General features: G+C 46.4%; 1 protein-coding gene across 2 annotated transcripts in view; it reads left to right on the top strand.

Annotated features, from left to right (window-relative positions):
- LOC146178860 (F-box/LRR-repeat protein 12-like) overlaps positions 1 to 19,253 on the top strand; it is a 32,761-nt gene that overhangs the window by 6,699 nt on the left and 6,809 nt on the right. For both annotated transcript variants that reach the window (XM_084578601.1, XM_084578600.1), the window contains exon 2: positions 17,750 to 18,158. In XM_084578601.1, the coding sequence (XP_084434727.1) occupies positions 17,750 to 18,158 (409 nt within the window). The remainder of the gene's footprint in view (positions 1 to 17,749; positions 18,159 to 19,253) is intronic.

The following is a 19,253-nucleotide window of genomic DNA, read 5'->3' as shown; positions in this document are numbered from 1 at the left end:
TTTCTTTTGTCGTTTTTTTTTTTCTGCTGTGTGGAAAAGTCGTTTTCTTTTTTTAGGTTTCACGAAACCTTTTTTTTTTTTCTCGAAATATTTTTCTTGGCAAATGCTTTGAAGTAAAAACGCGAACGTTCTTCTGTATGATTCACACAAACGGCTCAAATGCAGAATTCTACATACGACGGGAAAAATTGTAAAATAGCACTGCGACGCAGGTTAGCTGTGCGTGACGTGCTGAAGTACAACGGTTAAGCAGTGCTACGCACGTACTTCGCATTTGATTAACTATGCAAATCGGCTGTATTTTTTTTTTTACTGGTAAAACTTCTTTTTTAGAGCGCAGGTCTTTGGCACTCGTTCCTAATTAGGATGACACTGAATTTTCTGAAAACAGAAAAAAATAACTGTGTCGTGTGCTCTGACGTGTTTGAAATTAAAGGGACCAAAGGTTACGCATAGGTACTTGTGCCCTGATGTTTATAGCTTCAAGTACTAACCAAGGCTGACATGTAACGGCTCGAAACAGCTCCTCAATGTCGAAAGACGTGTATAGCCATAAAACAAGCACTGAAGACGAGCAAAAGTGCTTGTGGACATTAGCCTGGAAAAAAAAAAAAAAAAAAAAGAAAAAAAAAAACCGCAGCACTTGTCATTACTAGAGACGCAGAGAGAGGAGTTCGTTGCCGTTCTTGGAAATGAGCAAGGCATTGGACTTTGCACCTATGCAGCTGCTGCTTTTTTTTTTTTTTTTATGTGTCGTCGGATTTGTTTCGAGATTGTTTGCTATGGATTAGCGTCCAAGCGTAGTTTTTTGTGTGGTCTGAAATATTATTGCCGTTGTTGAGAAAGAGAGACGAGACCGATAACATCGTTACATCTCGGCACCTGTGTGCTTGCTTCACAGCACAGAGAGATATACTAGGGTCAGTGTTTGTAGAGGCAGCGGCGCCAAATCTCCGTCACCTAATGCGGACAGACTGCTAATAACGGCTGTAGCGCTGCGAACGTCCCTAACACATCCCATAGGCGGCACAGAAAAATCAGCACAGAGGCAGCACGTCTAAAACAACGTTCACCGGTGGACACCAGTAGATGTGTTACAGCCAATTTCTTGACGTATTTTTCCTCCAACCTAAGCTCGAATTATCAACAATTCTACCTCGTCCTGCGGATCTATAGCATTAAGAAAATTGCAGCGATGGCGACTGGCAAGACACAACCAAGGTGGCTTGCAAGACGTTCCACGTATTGGCGAGTTTTCTGTGCTCGCTAAGAAAAGTTGCACACCGCGTTTTCGATCTCCACATTATATCACAGGGGAAAATCACTTCTCAACTGAAAGTTGACTACTTGGATTACATGGCTGATAGTCTTACAGGTCGGAAAAGATCATTGGTAGCATTGAAATTGCGTGCAAAATCTACTGGTCGGCGCGGTGACCCGTGTTCAGTAGACGTGGTATGGAAGTAAGCACCGAAAAAATGCACCAAATTAAAAAAAAAAATAATAATAAAAAAATCAGCGGGGCCACTGAAGACTGCTTGCGCGTAGGAATGCGAAAGCCTTATAGTCGCATGGGTGAGGGTGGGTGAACAATCAGATTTCCCGTTGCGGTTTTGGGTACTCGGAGCCACCTGGTGGCAGCCGTTGCAAACTGGATTTTTTGCAGTTTCTCTGAGCGCGTTCTTTCTTTTTGTCGGTGGAAGCTGGAGCTGCCTTTCACGGCGGTGCCAATACTCGTCAACCAGTGGTTGCTCGCTACAGGAGACAGCGCCGCTGGCCTCTGTCGGTTTAGTCGGCACCGCTGCCTCGTTATCCCGCCCTTGCCTGGGGGACTCGTGGACTGGTTTGCGGCGCAGAACGTGATTATTGCAGTGCTTGGAACTCGTCTAGGCCGGTTGGTGGTCTGCTGCTGAGAGGCATTAATGAGCTTGCAGCCGTCTATTTTCGTTTTGTTTCCTGCACGGCGGCTGTCCCAGAGTTAAAAAAAAAAAAAAAAAATGCAAAACTGTGTTCCTTTAATGGAAAGCGTTATCTTAACGCCTAACTGAAACCAAAGAGCAAGGACTGCCAGTCGTCGTTTCGAAAATCGGCATAATTAGTGCGGTGATTATAACCTGCAAGATACTTCTGGCACAGTAGACGGGCACGACTTTGGGGAACGCGGCGACCCGTCGGCAACTTCTCACCAGAGCTGTGCAGGCGGCCATTTGTGCAGTTTCCAGAGTTTCCACTGGACAGCTAAAGCCAAAGCCCGAATCAGAAGCGGCCGACAGTGTGGCCACGTCATAATGAACTGTAGAATAATTCTAACGCACTAGCTCACTGTAGTTACGTCCTATATATAAACACATACAGTCGCGTTGTTCACCAACGTCATGCACAGTGTAGTACAAACGTAAAAAAAGGTTCTCTCACTCGATCAGCTTTAGTAAACCTTGGTTATTGCCCACGCTTCACCCAAAGCCTTGACCAAGTACTCTTAAAGCATCTGCAATAAATAACTGCGGGTACAGAAATTATTATTCGAGGATAATATCTGCTGGAGCTCGCTAAGTGCGTCGGTAGTTTGAACCTTCTTGCATGGTTATACTTAAGTCTGAACATTATTCGTAGGATCGTCTCAAGCAGTTCGTCATATACTTCGTAATTCTGCTCTTGTTCTGGCGACGCATTCTGAAAACTCAAGTCGTAGTTCGAAATTACAAGCCACCGGGTCTTCGACGGGCTGTCTGCTAAAATGGCTTAGCAAGTTGGTGCCGAGTGCATTTGTTCGTTGATATGTGTACTGTTGAGTCCTCGGAGCAACGAGAGAGCGGCATCGTAACCCGAAGTCGCTTGAAACGGAAGTCTTCCCCGGGGTCACCACCCAGCGTCTACGACAGGAGTTGGCATCGAGGGGAGCTTTATTTTTAAATTCCAAGTGGCAGTCTGTGCACAAGGTAGTCGAGTAAATAACGTATTATGGAAAACTTAATCTTTAGGATAAGGGAGTTGTCATGTGTCAGCAAGGCTTCACTCGGGTGATTTCAAATGTCGCTTGTATTGCACACACAGAAGAAGGGAAGCGTGCTCGTGGACTATGGTGACTGTGAATCGCGTATTATGTTCATGCACTGAACGCTCAGACACTGAGGAAAAAAAAAAAAGAAGCTTTCGTGCAAATTAATGATGTTCGTTAATAGGCTACTCCTCGGACCTTGAAATGCACTCTTTTGCATTTCCGTTGTTTCTACTTTCTTCAAAGCAAGCAAAGCTGCTTAACAAATTGTTGGGTGTTAAAGCATTTTATTTCTTTCCCGCAGTGCGAACGCGCTAATCTTGTGTCTGGCGCATGGTGACCTTATCTGCCTATGCGCCATAGAACCAGCTCGACACGCAGAAAAATTTTCCGATTTAATTTTTTCAGTCGTACCCGACCTTATTTTTTTATTCTCCTTTTTTCTGCCTTGACATGCTTAGAAATATAGTAATGCCTATACAGTGGTGACAGAGGTTTGGGCCACAGATCTGGTTGGCGTACACAAGTGGGTCAGAGCAGACGCGTAATCGACGACTGAGCTGCGTTTAACCCAACAACCGCGCACGCAGCTAACTGTGGTGGAGCAAGGTCGCCCACGACAGCGTAGCCGACATCTTTCGAGAGCTACCCTGACTTCCTAACTAACCTCGGAAGACCATTTCGGACAGCAGGCCCCAAGCGGGGCATCACTGAAAGAAAAGAAAAAAATTAGAGGGTCTCTTACATAAGATGAGAACGCCAAAAGCCTAGTTTCGTACTCATGATGAACCATGTCTAGCCATTGTAGTCATTACCACTCATAGCAATTTTACTCATTTCCAATCAGTTGCGGTCATTTCAAGTTGTAGTTTGACATATCGGTCGTTTCGTAGTCATGATGACTACCGCATAGTCATTTTACTCATTTCCAATCAGTTGCGATCATTCCGAGTCGTAGTTTGACATATTGGTCATTACAAGTCATTTTATTCGGTATTAATGATCTTTATTGGTTGGTTTGTGGGGTTTAACGTCCCAAAGCGACTCAGGCTATGAGAGACGCCGTAGTGGAGGACTCCGGAAATTTCGACCACCTGGGGTTCTTTAACGTGCACTGACAACGCACAGCACACGGGCGCCTTGCTTTTCGCCTCCATCGAAAAGCTGCCGCCGAGGCCGGGATTCGATCCCGCGAATGATCTTTATTAGTAATTAACTCTATCGATGTCTATAACTTTTATTCATTACCTATCACCACCATTCGTTTTCATTCCTAACCTCCCTCTTCGCACGTCCCCTATTTGAGAGTGACAGATCAGCGCACAGATGCGACGCACAGCTCCCGAGCAGATCTTCGCTGCATCTTCCGCCTTAAAGAAATGTTGGCTTAACAGTTGATGGCCTGCACTGTGCTGTAATATTTCGGGAAACCAGCCACAGTAGGTGACGAGATCGTCACTCTGTTAAGTAATTCAGAGGAATTTATAAATACTTTTTTTTTATTGTCCTTACATTCATTTTGCGAGAAAAGCTTCACAGTGGGCTGTTTCACTGATGCTGGAGAACAGCCGTTAACCCTATATAGCTGAGCTTCATCGCAGGTCCGAGTTGTTTACTCCAGTAGTCCTCCGGGCGACGTGCATCACTTTCAATGGCCGTGACGCAACCCACCGGAAGAGCACGCTGCTCCGCTTTGCGCTGCTTATCGGCGCGTCCTTGCGACAGTGCGCTTATCTCGACCCCGTTTCCGTGCGCAATGGGTGCTTTTTCCGCTGCTCGCGTAATTGCCGGACGCTCATCGTCGTGGGCGCATCCTTCGCAAGGCACGTACGCCGCGGAGACACGCGACCCTCCTCGCGTCGCACACGGTCGACGTGACTCCCTGCCTGCTTGGGGCCGACCCAGGACGTTTGCTGATCTTTATGATAGCTTGCAAAAATTTGTGCGACCTTAAACTTAGATGTTCTAGCACTATCTTTGATCCACACACCAGTTCTTATAATCTTACGAATGTCCTTGAAGGCGTTCAGAATTGTGTCACTCGGTGTGTTTCCTGAAATTCACCCTATACTCTCTAACATATCACTGCAATGAAATCTCAGCTACATCTTGTCGCTCTTCGCCGTCCAATCTCAAGCTTTTGCCTCGATCATAAGATTTTACACCCCCCCCTCCCCCCCCGTTCCCTTTCCTCCCAAGAGGATATGAAAGTCAGCCTACCCAACCAACGCATCGAATACCTCCCAAAGGTCGTACTAACAGTTATCCCGCGCGTGTACTTTCAGCGCGGTATTTACCCCAAATCTGGTAACTGTGCATTACTAATGTCCACCTCTCATGTAAAGTCTCATATGGAGATCTTTGAGGTATGAATAAATATATGTCGAACACAGCCGGTCGGTGTGGAGCGGGGAGCTCTAGCAGAGCAAATACGTATACGAAATAGGAAGACATCGTCTTGTTAACAGGTTTCGACTTTTGACGCACGTCAGGCAGCTCCGGCTGGTCAAAATTCACCTGCATCAGCCTATAAATAAGGCATCCCTCGTGTAGAGATATTCGGCTTCGACGTTCCATGCTCGCCGTTTGTAGCAGTATATAATGTGGCTAATTGCCACGTTCCCAGTGGATTATTGGCACGCATAAACTTTTCTAATGCGACAAATTTCAATGCGACAGCCTTTCACTCATGGTGAAAGCTCGTGTCTGCGAGATGTGTCCGTGAGATTCCGCGAGATGTGTCAGCGAGACGTCACGGCAGGTTCTGACGTTAGCATAATTTCCCCGGTGAGGACGGCGCAGTATGTTCTGACGACGAAGCCAAAAAAAAGAGGGTATAATTAAATTATAACGAGTGCACAAACACGCAATATAGAGCAAGAAGAGAAGAGCTATACAGAAGAAAGAGGAAAGGGGGGCTAGCGCCAATGAGTTTTTTTTTTTTTTTTTTTTTGTTCTTTTTGCCCGCTCAGCTGCATCAGTTTCGAGAGTCTGTGTCTGAATGCCGGTGGCTGTGCCGCCTTTTAGAGACTGGAATGTCTCACCGTCGGTTTGGATATGCTCAGTATAGTCATACCCCTAACGAGCAGACCGCAGGCGACCTCATAAGCACGCACCTCACGCAGCGGCGTCACGGTGAAGGCGAGGAAGCGCACTGTGTACGCTGTGAAGGTCAGGCAGAAAATCCCTGCCCACCCTGTGATCGCGTGGTTTAAGCGTGAAATGCCGTCAGCTCCTTTTCTTGGCAGACTTGACCGAACGACGCCCGGAAACCGCGGCGAGCCTGAAGGCCAGCACGAGGGCGAACCCTATAGTTGATGCAAATTTAAACCTAGCAACTTTATGATCCAACGAAGCGCATATTGAAGGAGCGCGAAAGGCACGTGAGAGACGAAAACGGCGCAGCGCTGATTAACCACTAAAAGAAGACCGACGTAAATACAAATCGGTGATTCGCGCGTCACGACCAACGTCAAGAGTGCAGATTATAGTTCGCTAAGATTACTCTCGATAGGCACGTTCCCAGCCAGAAAGGCTATTTCTTCTTGTTGCGGGGTGACGATAGGGCTTTGACACTTATGTGTCGTATGTCTTGGCGATAAAGTTGGCCTCTACGATCTGTGAGCTGTTTCGCTTGCTGCTTTCAACATGGCTGTACCCGCGAGGCTAAATTGCCGTCGATATACGAAGGCTTATTAGATGAAGCATTTCTTTGAAACGATAGTGAGCGAGTGTTCTAATGTATATGCCTATTTCCTTGCGGCAGTTCTTGCCGCGGTGTAGTTTATATCATATAACACCTTCTTACCGCATGGGCCACTGCCCGTGGTTACTTCTTCCCTGTAGATCTGTTTCGGACGGCCGAGCGAAAGCCCTCATCGGAGCTCTAAACTGAGTAAAGTTCTCTTCACCATACCTATGCGGCCAACAGGGAGCCCTCTCCTTTTCACTCCGGTTTTAGCCGTACGTAACGAGGCTGTAGGTGTAGTCTCCTCCATCCACCCCCTGGTTGTTCACTGCTTGCAGCCGCATCGCCTCCAAGCACGGTGTAAGACTCCAAGCAAATGTGTTACGTGAATGACGGCTTTACGTTTATGCAATGTGGAACCCAGCCATTGGTGTATCGCGCATCATTTTTCTTAGGTAGGAAATTATTCGGCATTCGGCCACCTTTCGATGGAGGCGAAAAGCAAGTCACTACGGCGTCTGTCATAGCCTGAATTACTTTGGGACGTTAATCCCGCAGACCAACCAAGCCAACCTATTTTGCACTCCGTTTTAGGACTTGTTACGCTTGCCCCAAACCCCGCGGCTGCGGAAGCCGCTTTTCGAAGCTCAAGGCGCCCGTGTGCTGTGCGATGTCAGTGCATTTTAATGAACCACAGGTGGTCGAAATTTCCGAACCCTTTCACTACGGCGCCTCTCATATCCTAAACCAAATCAACCAAACATTCCCGAAATTAATCCTATGTGCCCAGGCTGAGAAGCGCCAGTTGTGAAACTCTTACTGACTTATAGATACGCAAGCCAAACCAGGTGCTGAGTGTTATTGCACTCGTGAATGTCGACGAATATTTACCAGGGCCAAGCGGAGATAATCTTATTTTCGCGTTTGTAGGAAACTCCGACGGGATTTCTTTTCGTCGCGCACGCTTGCGACAGCAAAAACAGACTGTTTTCGCAGCGCGAGTTACAAGGCAAGCGCGCTGGCCAAGTTCCAGACTCTAGAATTACCCTAATCTCTATTTATGCCGAGTGCTGCGCGGTGTAGTTGAAGGCACGGATAAACGGTCGGGTTCGCCCCGTGCTCCCATACGATAAGCCCTTTCATCGAACCGGGTTCGTGATGCACGCCATGTCGGCTGTGCGGAAACTTTTAACTCGAACTTTGTTGATGCTGAGAGCATTTGAGGGTCAGCATTTCTTGCGCGTGACGGTGAGGCGCTAGGGAGGAAGATAACTATAATTAAGGGTGACGGAGAGGCAGGTTGTGGGGGGGAAGGAGGAGCGATGGCCGCCTCTGCTTATTCAGCGTCTTCGGAATCTTCCCACCAGCAGTCGCACACGTCATGAGTTATGAGTGTGACCTGATCTCCTCTTTAGTGAGAATTTAGATACCGGGGCGTGTAACGTTTACTCCCGGGTATCTTAACGCCTTTTAGGTCACGGCTGAGGTTTCGCCTCTACGCCAGATTGCTGGTGAAGGCCGTGGCATAACTGTGAAGTCTTTGTCTTTAATTGCTCCTTGCCCCACGGACGGAAGTAGGGGAAAGGCTTATCATTTAAGAGTATAACGCGATAGCGGTAATGACTCCCATCTGAGGGCTCCCTTTGTGGCCACACGCACTTTTACTCGCATAATAACTGACCCCTTAGTTATATATCTCACAAATGCAGCATACATTTGCAAGAAACCGCAGCCGACGTAGATACAATGCCCCACTTTAAGCAAGCTTGCATCTAAGGGTACCGGGTTCGGTTCTAACTTCACACTCTCATCTCAGAGGAGCTACCTGATTTGGCAGCTGCTGCCAAATTGGCATGTCATGTGGTCTGAGGGAATTAGCACAACCCGCCGCCGTGATGCAATGGTTAGGGCGCTCGACTTCTGCGCGCGAGATTGCGGGATCGAATTCCGCGGCCGCTTTAATTTCGATGGAGGCGAGCGAAAAGCAAGGCGCCCGTGTGTTGTGCGATGTCAGTGCACGTTACAGAACCCTATAGGTGGTCGAAATATCCGGAACCCTCCACTACGGCGTCTCTCATAGCCTTCGCTTCCATAGGCCAAAACCAAACCACAACCATGTCCCCTGCTGCGTACCTCCTGTCAGAGGTGTACTGGATTTTTCGCTCACAACGCTTACAGTGTCAGTGCCGGATTTTGTAGAGAATGATGTGTTCATTTCTGTCGCTTTATGGTGCTTCACAAGGACATGCAATAATAATAATAATAATAATAATAATAATAATAATAATAATAATAATAATAATAATAATAATAATAATAATAATAATAATAATAATAATAATAATAATAATAATAATCTCATGGGTATCAATGGTACTAAGAAGCATGTGCTTCGCTAACCCAGACTGCTAAAATCAAGAAAGTTAACAGCCCCATAAAGACTGCATAAGTGAAGAGTCTGAATTGAAGAACAAATTGAACCAAACAGCAGACTCCGCTTCAGAATGCCAGTGGAGGCATTTAAAACGGCCACATCTTTTTTCATCCAATGGTGCCCCTGACTGAAAATGCAGCTGTCGACTTTCCTTGCGTTTTTAAGTTTTTAAAGAAAGTAAATTTCTTAACCACAATTAAAAAAATAGCGCAAACTTAAACACAAGACAGAGACGAGTAGGAAACACCACAAGCGCTGACTCTCAACTGAAGTTTTAATGAAGAAAACGAACAAATATAAAGGTCACCCAAGTGGTTATGAAAGCCCTTTTTTATTAGGCAATACGTCAGTGGGTGCGTTAACGCACATTCCGTGGCCATGTAGATAGGGAATTCAGCTATTTGGATGACCGGGTGCATTCCATTTCTGATTAGTAATCTTTACCATGCGTGACATTGCGCTCACGTGGCTTTGACGTGTGCAGATGGCACTTTCGTTTTCTTCATTCAAACTTCAGTTAAGATTCAGCGTTTCCAATTCTCGTCTCTGTCTTGTAGTTTGCGCTTTTTTTGCATTATGAATCTTTACCAACTATAGCCCAAACTTCTGTTTTGCTTCTTAGCCACGTTGTAGATTTATCAAATTTATAGTCTAATACAACAAATAGTTGTTGTTGTTGTTTTTCTTTTTTTACCTTGTGTTGCTCACTATGTGCCTATGTGCCAGTAAACCCGACATAAGACAACTGACGATGAATTTCCATTTTGAAGCGTCGAACACGTCGCATTGCCGCGAGCAGGCTTGTCTCGCGTTGCTGTCTGCGCCCTGAGGAAATCTCGGGACTGCTGCGGCTGCCTTGGAGAACGCTGCCACGTGTCCAATTTTAACAACGCACGCAGTATCCGACCCGTCCTAGATTCCGCCCATGCAAAGAGCTTGGTCTCGAGAGTCTGCTTTGCTAGATTTAGCCTAACAGTGACGTCCTCCTCTGAACCTGTTCTGATTCTGGCTATCTTCTCGGCTGTTAACCTCCGTCCTCCGCACACTCTGTCTGCTCTAGTTTCTGGGTCTTAATGCTGTCTTATATTTCCATGTCCTGGGAACTGATTATATACGAGCACTGGCGGATTTAGGGTAGCGACCGCCTTTTCCAAGAGTGGCACATAAATGTGCCCCCGGAGTGCATATCGTCTTGCAGGAACCAAGAATATTCTCGGATTCCCTGGTTTCACCCGTAGTGTATCGCCGTCGAGCACCCAGCACGATTTCCTTTTGAGGCTTGCAGCGAAATTTTCCTCAATTTTCAGTGTGTTGGTAACAGACGCTTGCGCTTCCGTTGCGTGATCACTGAATGACTCCTGACCACGTGTCAAGGCCGATTGTGTGACGTCATGATCCCACGTGTCGGGGCTGACTTGTGAAGTCATGAGACCACTTGTCAGGGCCTATTTGTGACGTCACGATCCCACGTGTCCGGGTCGATTTGTGACTTCATGAGATCACGTGTCAGGGTCAATTTGTGTGACCTCACGAGATGTGTCAGGGCCGAATTGGTAGTAGTTGCCACTGAGGCAGCGCTTTCGAGATAGGAATCGTACCCACAGGGATGCTTATATCCCGTGTCAGACCGTCACCACCGAGATGAACTCGATAGTCGCTCGATAATTTTCAGAGTACTGCGATTCTTTTCCCCGCGCCGCTAGGCCACCGATTGGTCAGCTTGGGTAACGTGGTGCGACGCGGCCCACTTTCGCCATCAACCTTCCAAGCAGGCACAGCGTGGACGCCTTTCGCCGCAGTGCGTGTACGGAGATTGCTCTATTTAGCAGCTGGGTTTTGTTGCTCGGCTTTTTTTTTTCTTGTAAGAAGTGCCTAGCGGCAGAATGCCGGGCTGCAGCGCTTTCGGCTGCAGCAACGTGCATGAGTCCGGAAAGTTTTGTTAAGACGAAAGCCTTTCTAGGCTGGCTCGTTTAGCGAAAATGTTTACGCGTGATCTGTGCGTCGCGTCTGTGCGCTAATACGTGCCCCTCGCAAATAGCGGACGTTTGAGGAGGGAGATTAAGATTGAAACGATTGATGGTGATAGGTGATGAATAAATGCTATGGACATCGACATAGTTAATGACTATTGCTAATTAGTTATAATGATGACTAGCAATGACTTGTAATGACCGGCATGTCAAACTACGATTTGTAGCGACCGCAACTGATTGGAAATGAGTAAAAATGCTTAACAATGAGTGGTAATGACTACATGACTAGGCATGACTCATCATGACTGCTAATGACAACAAAATGGTCAATATGTCAAATGATTACGATCACTTGTAATGACCACAATGAGTAGATATGACTCATCATGACTACGAAATAACAAATATGTCAAATGATGAGTTGAAATGATTAGAAATGAGTAAAAAGACTAGACATGACTCATCATGACTGCTAATAACTATGAGATGACCAATATGACAAACAATTACTTGTAATAACTGCAACTGATTGGAAATAAGTTAAATTGCTAACTTTGAGTGGCAATGACTACAGTGACTAGCAATGACTCATCATGACTACTAGCGACTAATATGTAAAACGACGACTTGAAATGACTGCAACTGATTGGAAATTAGTAAATACTTAGCTATGAGTAGTAATGACTACAATGACTAGGCATGATCCACTCATCATGACTACGAAATGACCAATATGTCAAACGACTTGAATGTCCGCAACTGACTGGAAATGTGTAAAACTTGGCGATGAGTGATAATAATTACAATGACATGACTCATCAGGACTACGAAACGACTAATACGTCAAACGACGACTGTATGACCTGCAACCGACTGGAAACAACAATGTTTAGCGATGAGTGATAATAATTTATTATAATGATTTTAATTGCTTCAATAAAGATGTTTAACAAGCAAGCACGAGTGAGCTTGCGTTAAAGTGTGCGCATGCATGTGTGACGATGTACAGTTGGCATCTGCATTGTTATAATCATTCAATATGATCATTTACGATGGTAATTGAGAAAGGCAAGAAAGTGCGGGTGATTACGATGCCACGAAAATCACAACAGAACAGCAAGGTGTCGGATTACTCTATAAAGCTCTTTGGCAGGACTGGAATGATCAGCATGCAGACCGCCGCTCAGCCTTCCATACAAGCTTACCGTCCATAGTTCGCAAATTCTACTCTTTCTAAAGTAGCTGCGGCACTCTTTAAGGCAATGCATAGGCAAATGCCCATGCTGCTTTCAAAATGTTCTCTGTATTTGGCTTGAATATAGCCGCGCCAGAGGTGCGCCTCGAGCTTTTGGAAGCTTAATGTCCGTGCCGGTCATAGTTGCCAGCACGCGATGGGATTTTCGTGGTACTCTGAAAATTATCGAATGACTCTAGAACTGAGGCTTCTGCGTGCTGCCGTGATGTCCAGCGTGAGGTATGGTCCTTGAAGAGAGCTTCACCTCGCCCAACGGATCTTCAGTGTGTTCCTTATCTCGAGACCATCGGTACCATTGTTTTGGTCATGTAAGGACCAATAATATTAATAAGAGCTGCTATTACAGAACACTCTTCTCAAATGAACACAGATTTTTTTAGTTCTGTGGCTTTATGTATTCTGTGCATAAATAATTATTCCCTACACTAAATACTAGGATGTTACACACAAAAAAAATTCAAGACTACAGCCGAACAGGCGAGTTGGTAGAACATATTGAAAGGAAAACAGCGCTAGAGACAAACATTAAAGCAGAGAACTACAACAAGTTTTCCTTTCAACAAGTAAATTTCGCCCGCATGAAGGCCTCGTCAGGTGATTACCGCAGAATACTAATCTATGCGTTATTGGCACCACACACTGCGCTTAAAGCACTGTAAATACACCACAATGCGGGAGAAAACAGGCGTGGAACGAATGGCTACAGTTTGTTGAAGAAACGGGTGATTTATTACAGCAAACAGCATAAATTCAGAAAAAAAAAATGATTGCAACATGATCACAACAAGATGAAATAGTACAGTTATTATGCCATTCAAATAGCATGACAATTATATTTACAGAAACCGAATGGTCTTAAACAACAGAAAAGCATAAAAACAGTATTTTTGCGTACAGTCACTTCTCTTCTGCAGAGTTTGCAGTTTTTGCTTTCTTTTCGGAACAGTCAGTTTGTCATTTGCTTTTTTACAGAGATTGTTGAGCAGTGTATTCACTGCCGCACTCAGGATGTGGTGCATGACCTCCTGCGGGAATGCCCTGAGTTGCAGTATTCAAGCTCCTCAAAACTATCAAGCACATGAGATCCAAGTGCCACCAGTGCCTCCTCCTGGTTAGCCAGGGCAAGGAATTGTGAAACGTACTGCTGAGTTCCTAGCTTGTCAAGCACTATCACAGTAAAGGGAACTGCATTAACAACCAATGCATGGAGGAATTTCAACCCTTTCTTGTCATACCTGCAATGAATGCATTTTCATCATGGTCCAGCTGTGTTTTCCAGCACGAGCGTTGTTTACAAGAAGCACACATTATCTTCTACAGTGCAACGTGTGCACAATCTGCAGCAACTTAAGTCACTGCTGGCATCCTTTAAGTTTTATTTCTCAATGTCTCCATTACTAATGTCCACTTGAAAGTGCTAAAGAATGGAAATGGCAGCTGTCTTTGACATTGGACGCGCAATTACATCCAAGTCTAAAAGATATCGTAACTGGTCTTATTGGTTTATGGAACAATTCCCAACTGGTACCAGTTGGTTCCCTTTGAGTTCCGACTGAGTTCCCAATTGATTCCAATGGAAACTCAGTAGGAACTCAATAGGCAATAGGAAGCAACTGGGAATTGTTCCATAAACGAGTAAGACCAGTTACGATTTTCACCACAACTTTCTGCAGCCGCAGTTTGCTCTCGGGCACTTAAATCTGCCAAACTGTGACATGCAACTGGGAACCACACATCTGTTGATATCTTCCAGGCCTCACTTCTAGAGAGTCTGTCTGAAATTTTCCAAGCAGCACATATTTAAAATCTATAGCTCCTCCAAGCAATACAGTGAAATTTCATGGAGAGTGTGGCTAGTGTGGCTGAGAGCATGTATTTCCGGCGTGCAAAGTTCCACATCATGCTGGCTCAATAATCAAGCCACTCCGGTATCTTCTTCAAAAATTCCAGTTGAGGACATGATGTCGAACTTATAGGGCACTGTATTTCATCCTGCCAGCGCTCGTCTTTTCCTACGGTCTTTTCTGTCCGCCACTAAGTTATACAAAATAGATGGTGTTATAGAGCTAGGTGCTACTACTATTTTTGGTGGTGTTGGTGGAACGGCTGAGGCTTTTGATGAGTCGGGGAAGTTGGTGAAGACGACTGCGTGAAATGCACAGCGCGAATGTGTGTTCTGCGCACAGAATATCGATTGCGGCGATATATTTAAGACAACGATGTAATAATACTTACGCCATAGCTAGATGTTTCGTATAGGTACTCACTTCCCACGAGAAATGCCTGGGCAGAGCGAAAGGAGCATGCACATGCCGCATCCCGAGAAATGCTCTCCCGGGATCCATCTAATCCCATCACACAACACCCCTCCTCCCCCCCCCCCCCCCCCCCCCCCAGCCCGCCACTACATAATGCGAGGTACATGCCCACTTAGAGAGACAAACATTCTGGGGACGTGCTCAAATTTGAGTGGTACTTCAGGCTTTCGCAACAAGGTACATTTGATTTTCCAGCCTCGGACTACTTGCTGTCAGGTCTCGGCTTCCGCTCTCACGGTAAGCTTGCAAGGTCATGTGACCTTGCAAGCTCTCTTGATTGTTTGCTCTTTAGTAGACCATACCAACCATCAGCCATCATGACTCGGTTGAACTTTTGCAATGACATCTCGCGCACATTTATCATTTGGCGTACGTGTAATACTAAAGATAAATAACAGAGGAGCGAATCAAGTGTTGCTTTTTGCGAACGGAGCGTGACATGCTTGAATGTGAAGCGCTTTACAGAACTCAGTTTTGCAGGGTTTGCTTGCTGCTGCTGCTGCTCACGAAGTTTTTCCAAGGGCCCAGCTCACTACTGCGCTTGAAAACAGACGAAACCGTTTCTGAAATCATTTACATAAAGCCTTAACTGCTGCAGCACAAAGCGGTGTGCTTGTAATGCTTTCAGACCTGTGCTCTAAAAATGTTGCAAAACAGGTGAGGAACCGGATAGCACAAATAAGCAATTCTCGGGGCTTTGAACACTTCTTTGTGTAATGAAATTCAATATAAGAAAGCGAAGATGTAAGATTCAAACGTCCTAAAGAGATTGTGTCATGGTTTAGCGCACAATATTATATGCAGGAACACGAAAAGTACTCAGAATGCGCTTGGAGTCTAACTCAGAATGGCCGCCTGCCCGCGAGCTGTACTGATGGATCGAGCTTCCAGGCTGCCCGAGGAGAATCGAACTCCGGACACCTGTCAGCAAGTAGTCCGGGACTGCCCGGAACTGAAAATTGAATGTGCCCACTTTCCTATAACAGTCCAGCTAAGCTACATGCAACTAGCCCAGAAAACCAAGCCCTATACCCCGTAAAGAAAGCCCAATGTGGGCGATATAGCATCGGCGGTTGATGACAGTGCACTTTTCTGGCGTGTCGGCTATAGCCACTTGCACTTATCCTAGGACGAGCGGCAAGCAAAGCTGACTTGCCGGCAACGAAGGTGGAGCGAATTAGGCTTCGCTTTGTACAGTCGCGGATGATGAGCGCTGTAATCATGGCGCGTGCGGGCTCACAAAAGCACGCTTACAACTCCAAGCAACACTGACCAGCACCATTCAATTGAAGTATCCAATCGAATCTCGCCTCTCAAGAACGTCACAAACAAAAATGGCACCCGTACGGCGCCGACAATCCCGGATGCGCACATGCCCAAAGCCATAAGGCGGAATGAGGGTGTCGGTTGACCACCGCAAACGAAACATCCGATGTGCATACACGCGATAAGACATGGCAGCAGTGGCACCTGTAAACCCTATCAGCTCGATCAGAGGTAAAATTTTGAGGTCGCCACTTTGAATTTCGGTGGATGGACAAACTTAGCAGCATCCTCTTAGAAACAGGGGGATGACATTTGCCGCCATCTGCCTTTTATATTTTTAAATTTATATTTAAGTTTTAACAATTGTCCTTTTTGTTTCTCTATATTTTTCATCAAATTCCATTCTTAATTCTGAATTTGCCAAAATAGAAGCCTGGGCGAGTTGGTATGTATACATTCTAAAACAGCGCAAAAGAACAGGGACGAGAGAACGAAACGTACAACACGAGCGCTGACTTACAACTGTAAGTCAGCGCTCGTGTTGTACGTTTCGTTCTCTCGTCCCTGTTCTTTTGCGCTGTTTTAGAATGAATTAATTCTGAATATTATGTGGCCGCCCTGGTATTTTTCGGGATAGCGCCCCTTCCCCTACCCCTCAGCCTACATTGTCGGTAATCCTTGAGCGGAGGAGGGGAGATTGGTTGAACTTGTACGGTAGGCCAAACACGAATTGGGTGCGCAAGCACTTCTATTTCAGGCCGCACATTATGGCATTTGCATACTACCGATCTTTAGTTACCACAGTATATGAGACCACCCGACGTGTATTTGTGTCACCAACTTTAATCTCTGTGGTGACGGCCTTGCTCGACTTGACTATGCTGAAATCATATAACGGTATACCGTATAACTTTATACTTTTATTAAACTTTGCGGGCTTTAATTTTTTTTAAAATAAAACTGCTTTCAATATCGAACTCGTTGGAAACTCCTGGGTTGGAGTCTCTCATAGCCTGAGTCACTTTGGGACGTTAAACCCCACAAACCAACCAAACCATTTTCTCACGCACTTCGGCATGTGCAGCTGAATAATATCACCACACCCGCATGGCTATACCTTCACGAATTCCACCGCGGTTTGTGATCTCCCAACTGCCCTGCCCATTATGCCAACATTTTCCACTGCCTATTCTCCTGCCTGATGCGCATTGCAGTCGGGTTTCTTTCTCACCCCCTCCCACACTGTCTGTGCTTGGCTCAACTGGATTGGCACTGAGGGTGAACAGCAGGGCCTGCTTGTCCATAGCCTATGCTAGGGGTTCTCATACCTTTTTGCCTCGGGGAGCCCCAACAACCATCAATATATTTCACTTCACTTCTTTTATTTCTCTTTCAAAACTGAAATAACTATGACAAAAGGCGGTTAGGCCTGACGAGGGCACATTTCTCTAGACAGTGTACAGCATTGCCAACGAACCTCCCCTCCCCCCTCCCCTCCTTCCCGCGAAACATATTGGCGCGATGTCATTGTGCTGCAGACAGGGCCTATACTGATGGTGCGAAACTGAGGAGCGAACTAGGATAAAAAGTAACGCTCTAAATGAATTTCAACAAATCATGCAGGCACTGTTCCTAGACCCACACGCTTATCATGAAGTGGGATTGTACTAGTCAGGGTGGGGGATCATTTCAGTGGGAGCTCTCGCGGATCCCATTGAGAGAATCATTGGCCTATGGGATCGTCCAGCAGGCCATCTAATACTTGGCTAAGCGTTGTGCCTGACTGAAGTGTCGCACTATTACTACTACTGCTGCAGGGTGTGCCGGCGCTGGTACACGCTCTGCCATGACCCCGTGCTGCGGCGGCGGTTGGACGCGTCTGTGGTGCCCCTGTCAGGCATCCGCATCTGGCGCCTGCTGCGCCACCAGGTGACGGGTGGCGTGCGCGAGCTGAGGCTGCGCGGCTGCTTCCTCTACCGCAGCCGCTGGGGGCCCCACGCCGAGGGCTTCCACAGCATGTCGCCGTCGCTGCACTCGTTCACGCTGCCCGAGCTGCGGCGCCGGTGTCCGTCGCTGCGCGCACTCACGCTTTCGGACATGGCGCTCGCCTTCGACTCGACGGGCGCCGCGCCTGCCATCGGCGACCTGCCACCCTCTCTGCGGCACCTGGCCCTTAGGGCGTGCTCTTTCCAGGCACCGGGTTTCTTCCGCAGGGACCCCCACCAGGTATTGCCTACAAGGTTATCAATACAGGGACATAAAATACCGCGCATAGTGAAGTACAAATATCTGAAAATGTGGATCGAGAGAGAATGAGAGCATTTAAAGGGCTGTTCACACTTGCAAGTCGCAAACGGTGCACAGCCGGCTGTCACGTGCGACCAAGAAGCCGCTCAGCTTGACCGATGTTCACACTTACAAATGCGACCTGTGGGTCACTTTCCTGAATTGGTCTCATTTGGAATGAGACGTGTCTATCTTGACTGCTCATCACATAGAGTAAAGCTAACTTCTGTTCACTTCAGCTGAACCGGTGATTGGTTACCGGTTCGTGGCCAGCAGTTGAAAAGCTGGAAAATCGAGCAGTGCTCAACAGCCTGCGACTGTCACTTTCCGACCAATGTTGCTTTTCGAACAAAATGGTCGCACGACCACTGCGAATCGCAAATGGGAACAAGACCCTTGAGAACATACCGACGCAATAGGAAAAGATGAATGCAGCCATAATAGAAGCACAAAGCGGTGCAGGGATGTGATGTGAGGACAGCGGAAGGATGTAATGGTCCTTGTATCAGTTTTAGAAGGTGGTGCTACGCTTAAAATCAGAAGTAATTGAAAGATTAACCAAAGAAAGGTTAGGCTTAGGGCACCATGAAATTACAGCAGATGAAGCTGCACAGGGCGATATGGGTTGATTGTCCTTTCAGAACAGAGAAGCCTAGTGCAAAATATTGTTTCAAGAGCAACTATGAAAATTGGCTGAGAAGAGGTGGGCGACAAAAGTCTTCAGGCATTTATAGAGTAAAGATGGTGACAAGCAATAGAGGAAAATGACAAGCTACACAGGCAACACAAAATCAATACAGCTAAGTGGGTGTAGAAAATGGGAATGAAAGAATTGTGCAGATACTGAGTGGGTAAGGGTGAAATCCAGCAGGAAACACTATGCAATGTTCTTTTATTCGAGACTAAATCAGGTTGCTTTAGAACCACGCAATATATATGTAGCATGCAAAAGAAGTATGAGTTTTGTTAGACTGTAAAGCTATACTCCCAGTTGTCAAAGAGTAGGCCTTCCTGTAGCTGTGAGCATTACTGATA

The sequence above is a fragment of the Amblyomma maculatum genome, chromosome 9 (assembly GCF_055883805.1).
Source record: "Amblyomma maculatum isolate TAMU_Amacu chromosome 9, ASM5588380v1, whole genome shotgun sequence".
Taxonomy (NCBI): domain Eukaryota; kingdom Metazoa; phylum Arthropoda; class Arachnida; order Ixodida; family Ixodidae; genus Amblyomma; species Amblyomma maculatum.
Note: the sequence above shows the minus strand (reverse complement) of the source record. Positions and strands in the feature narration are given on the sequence as shown.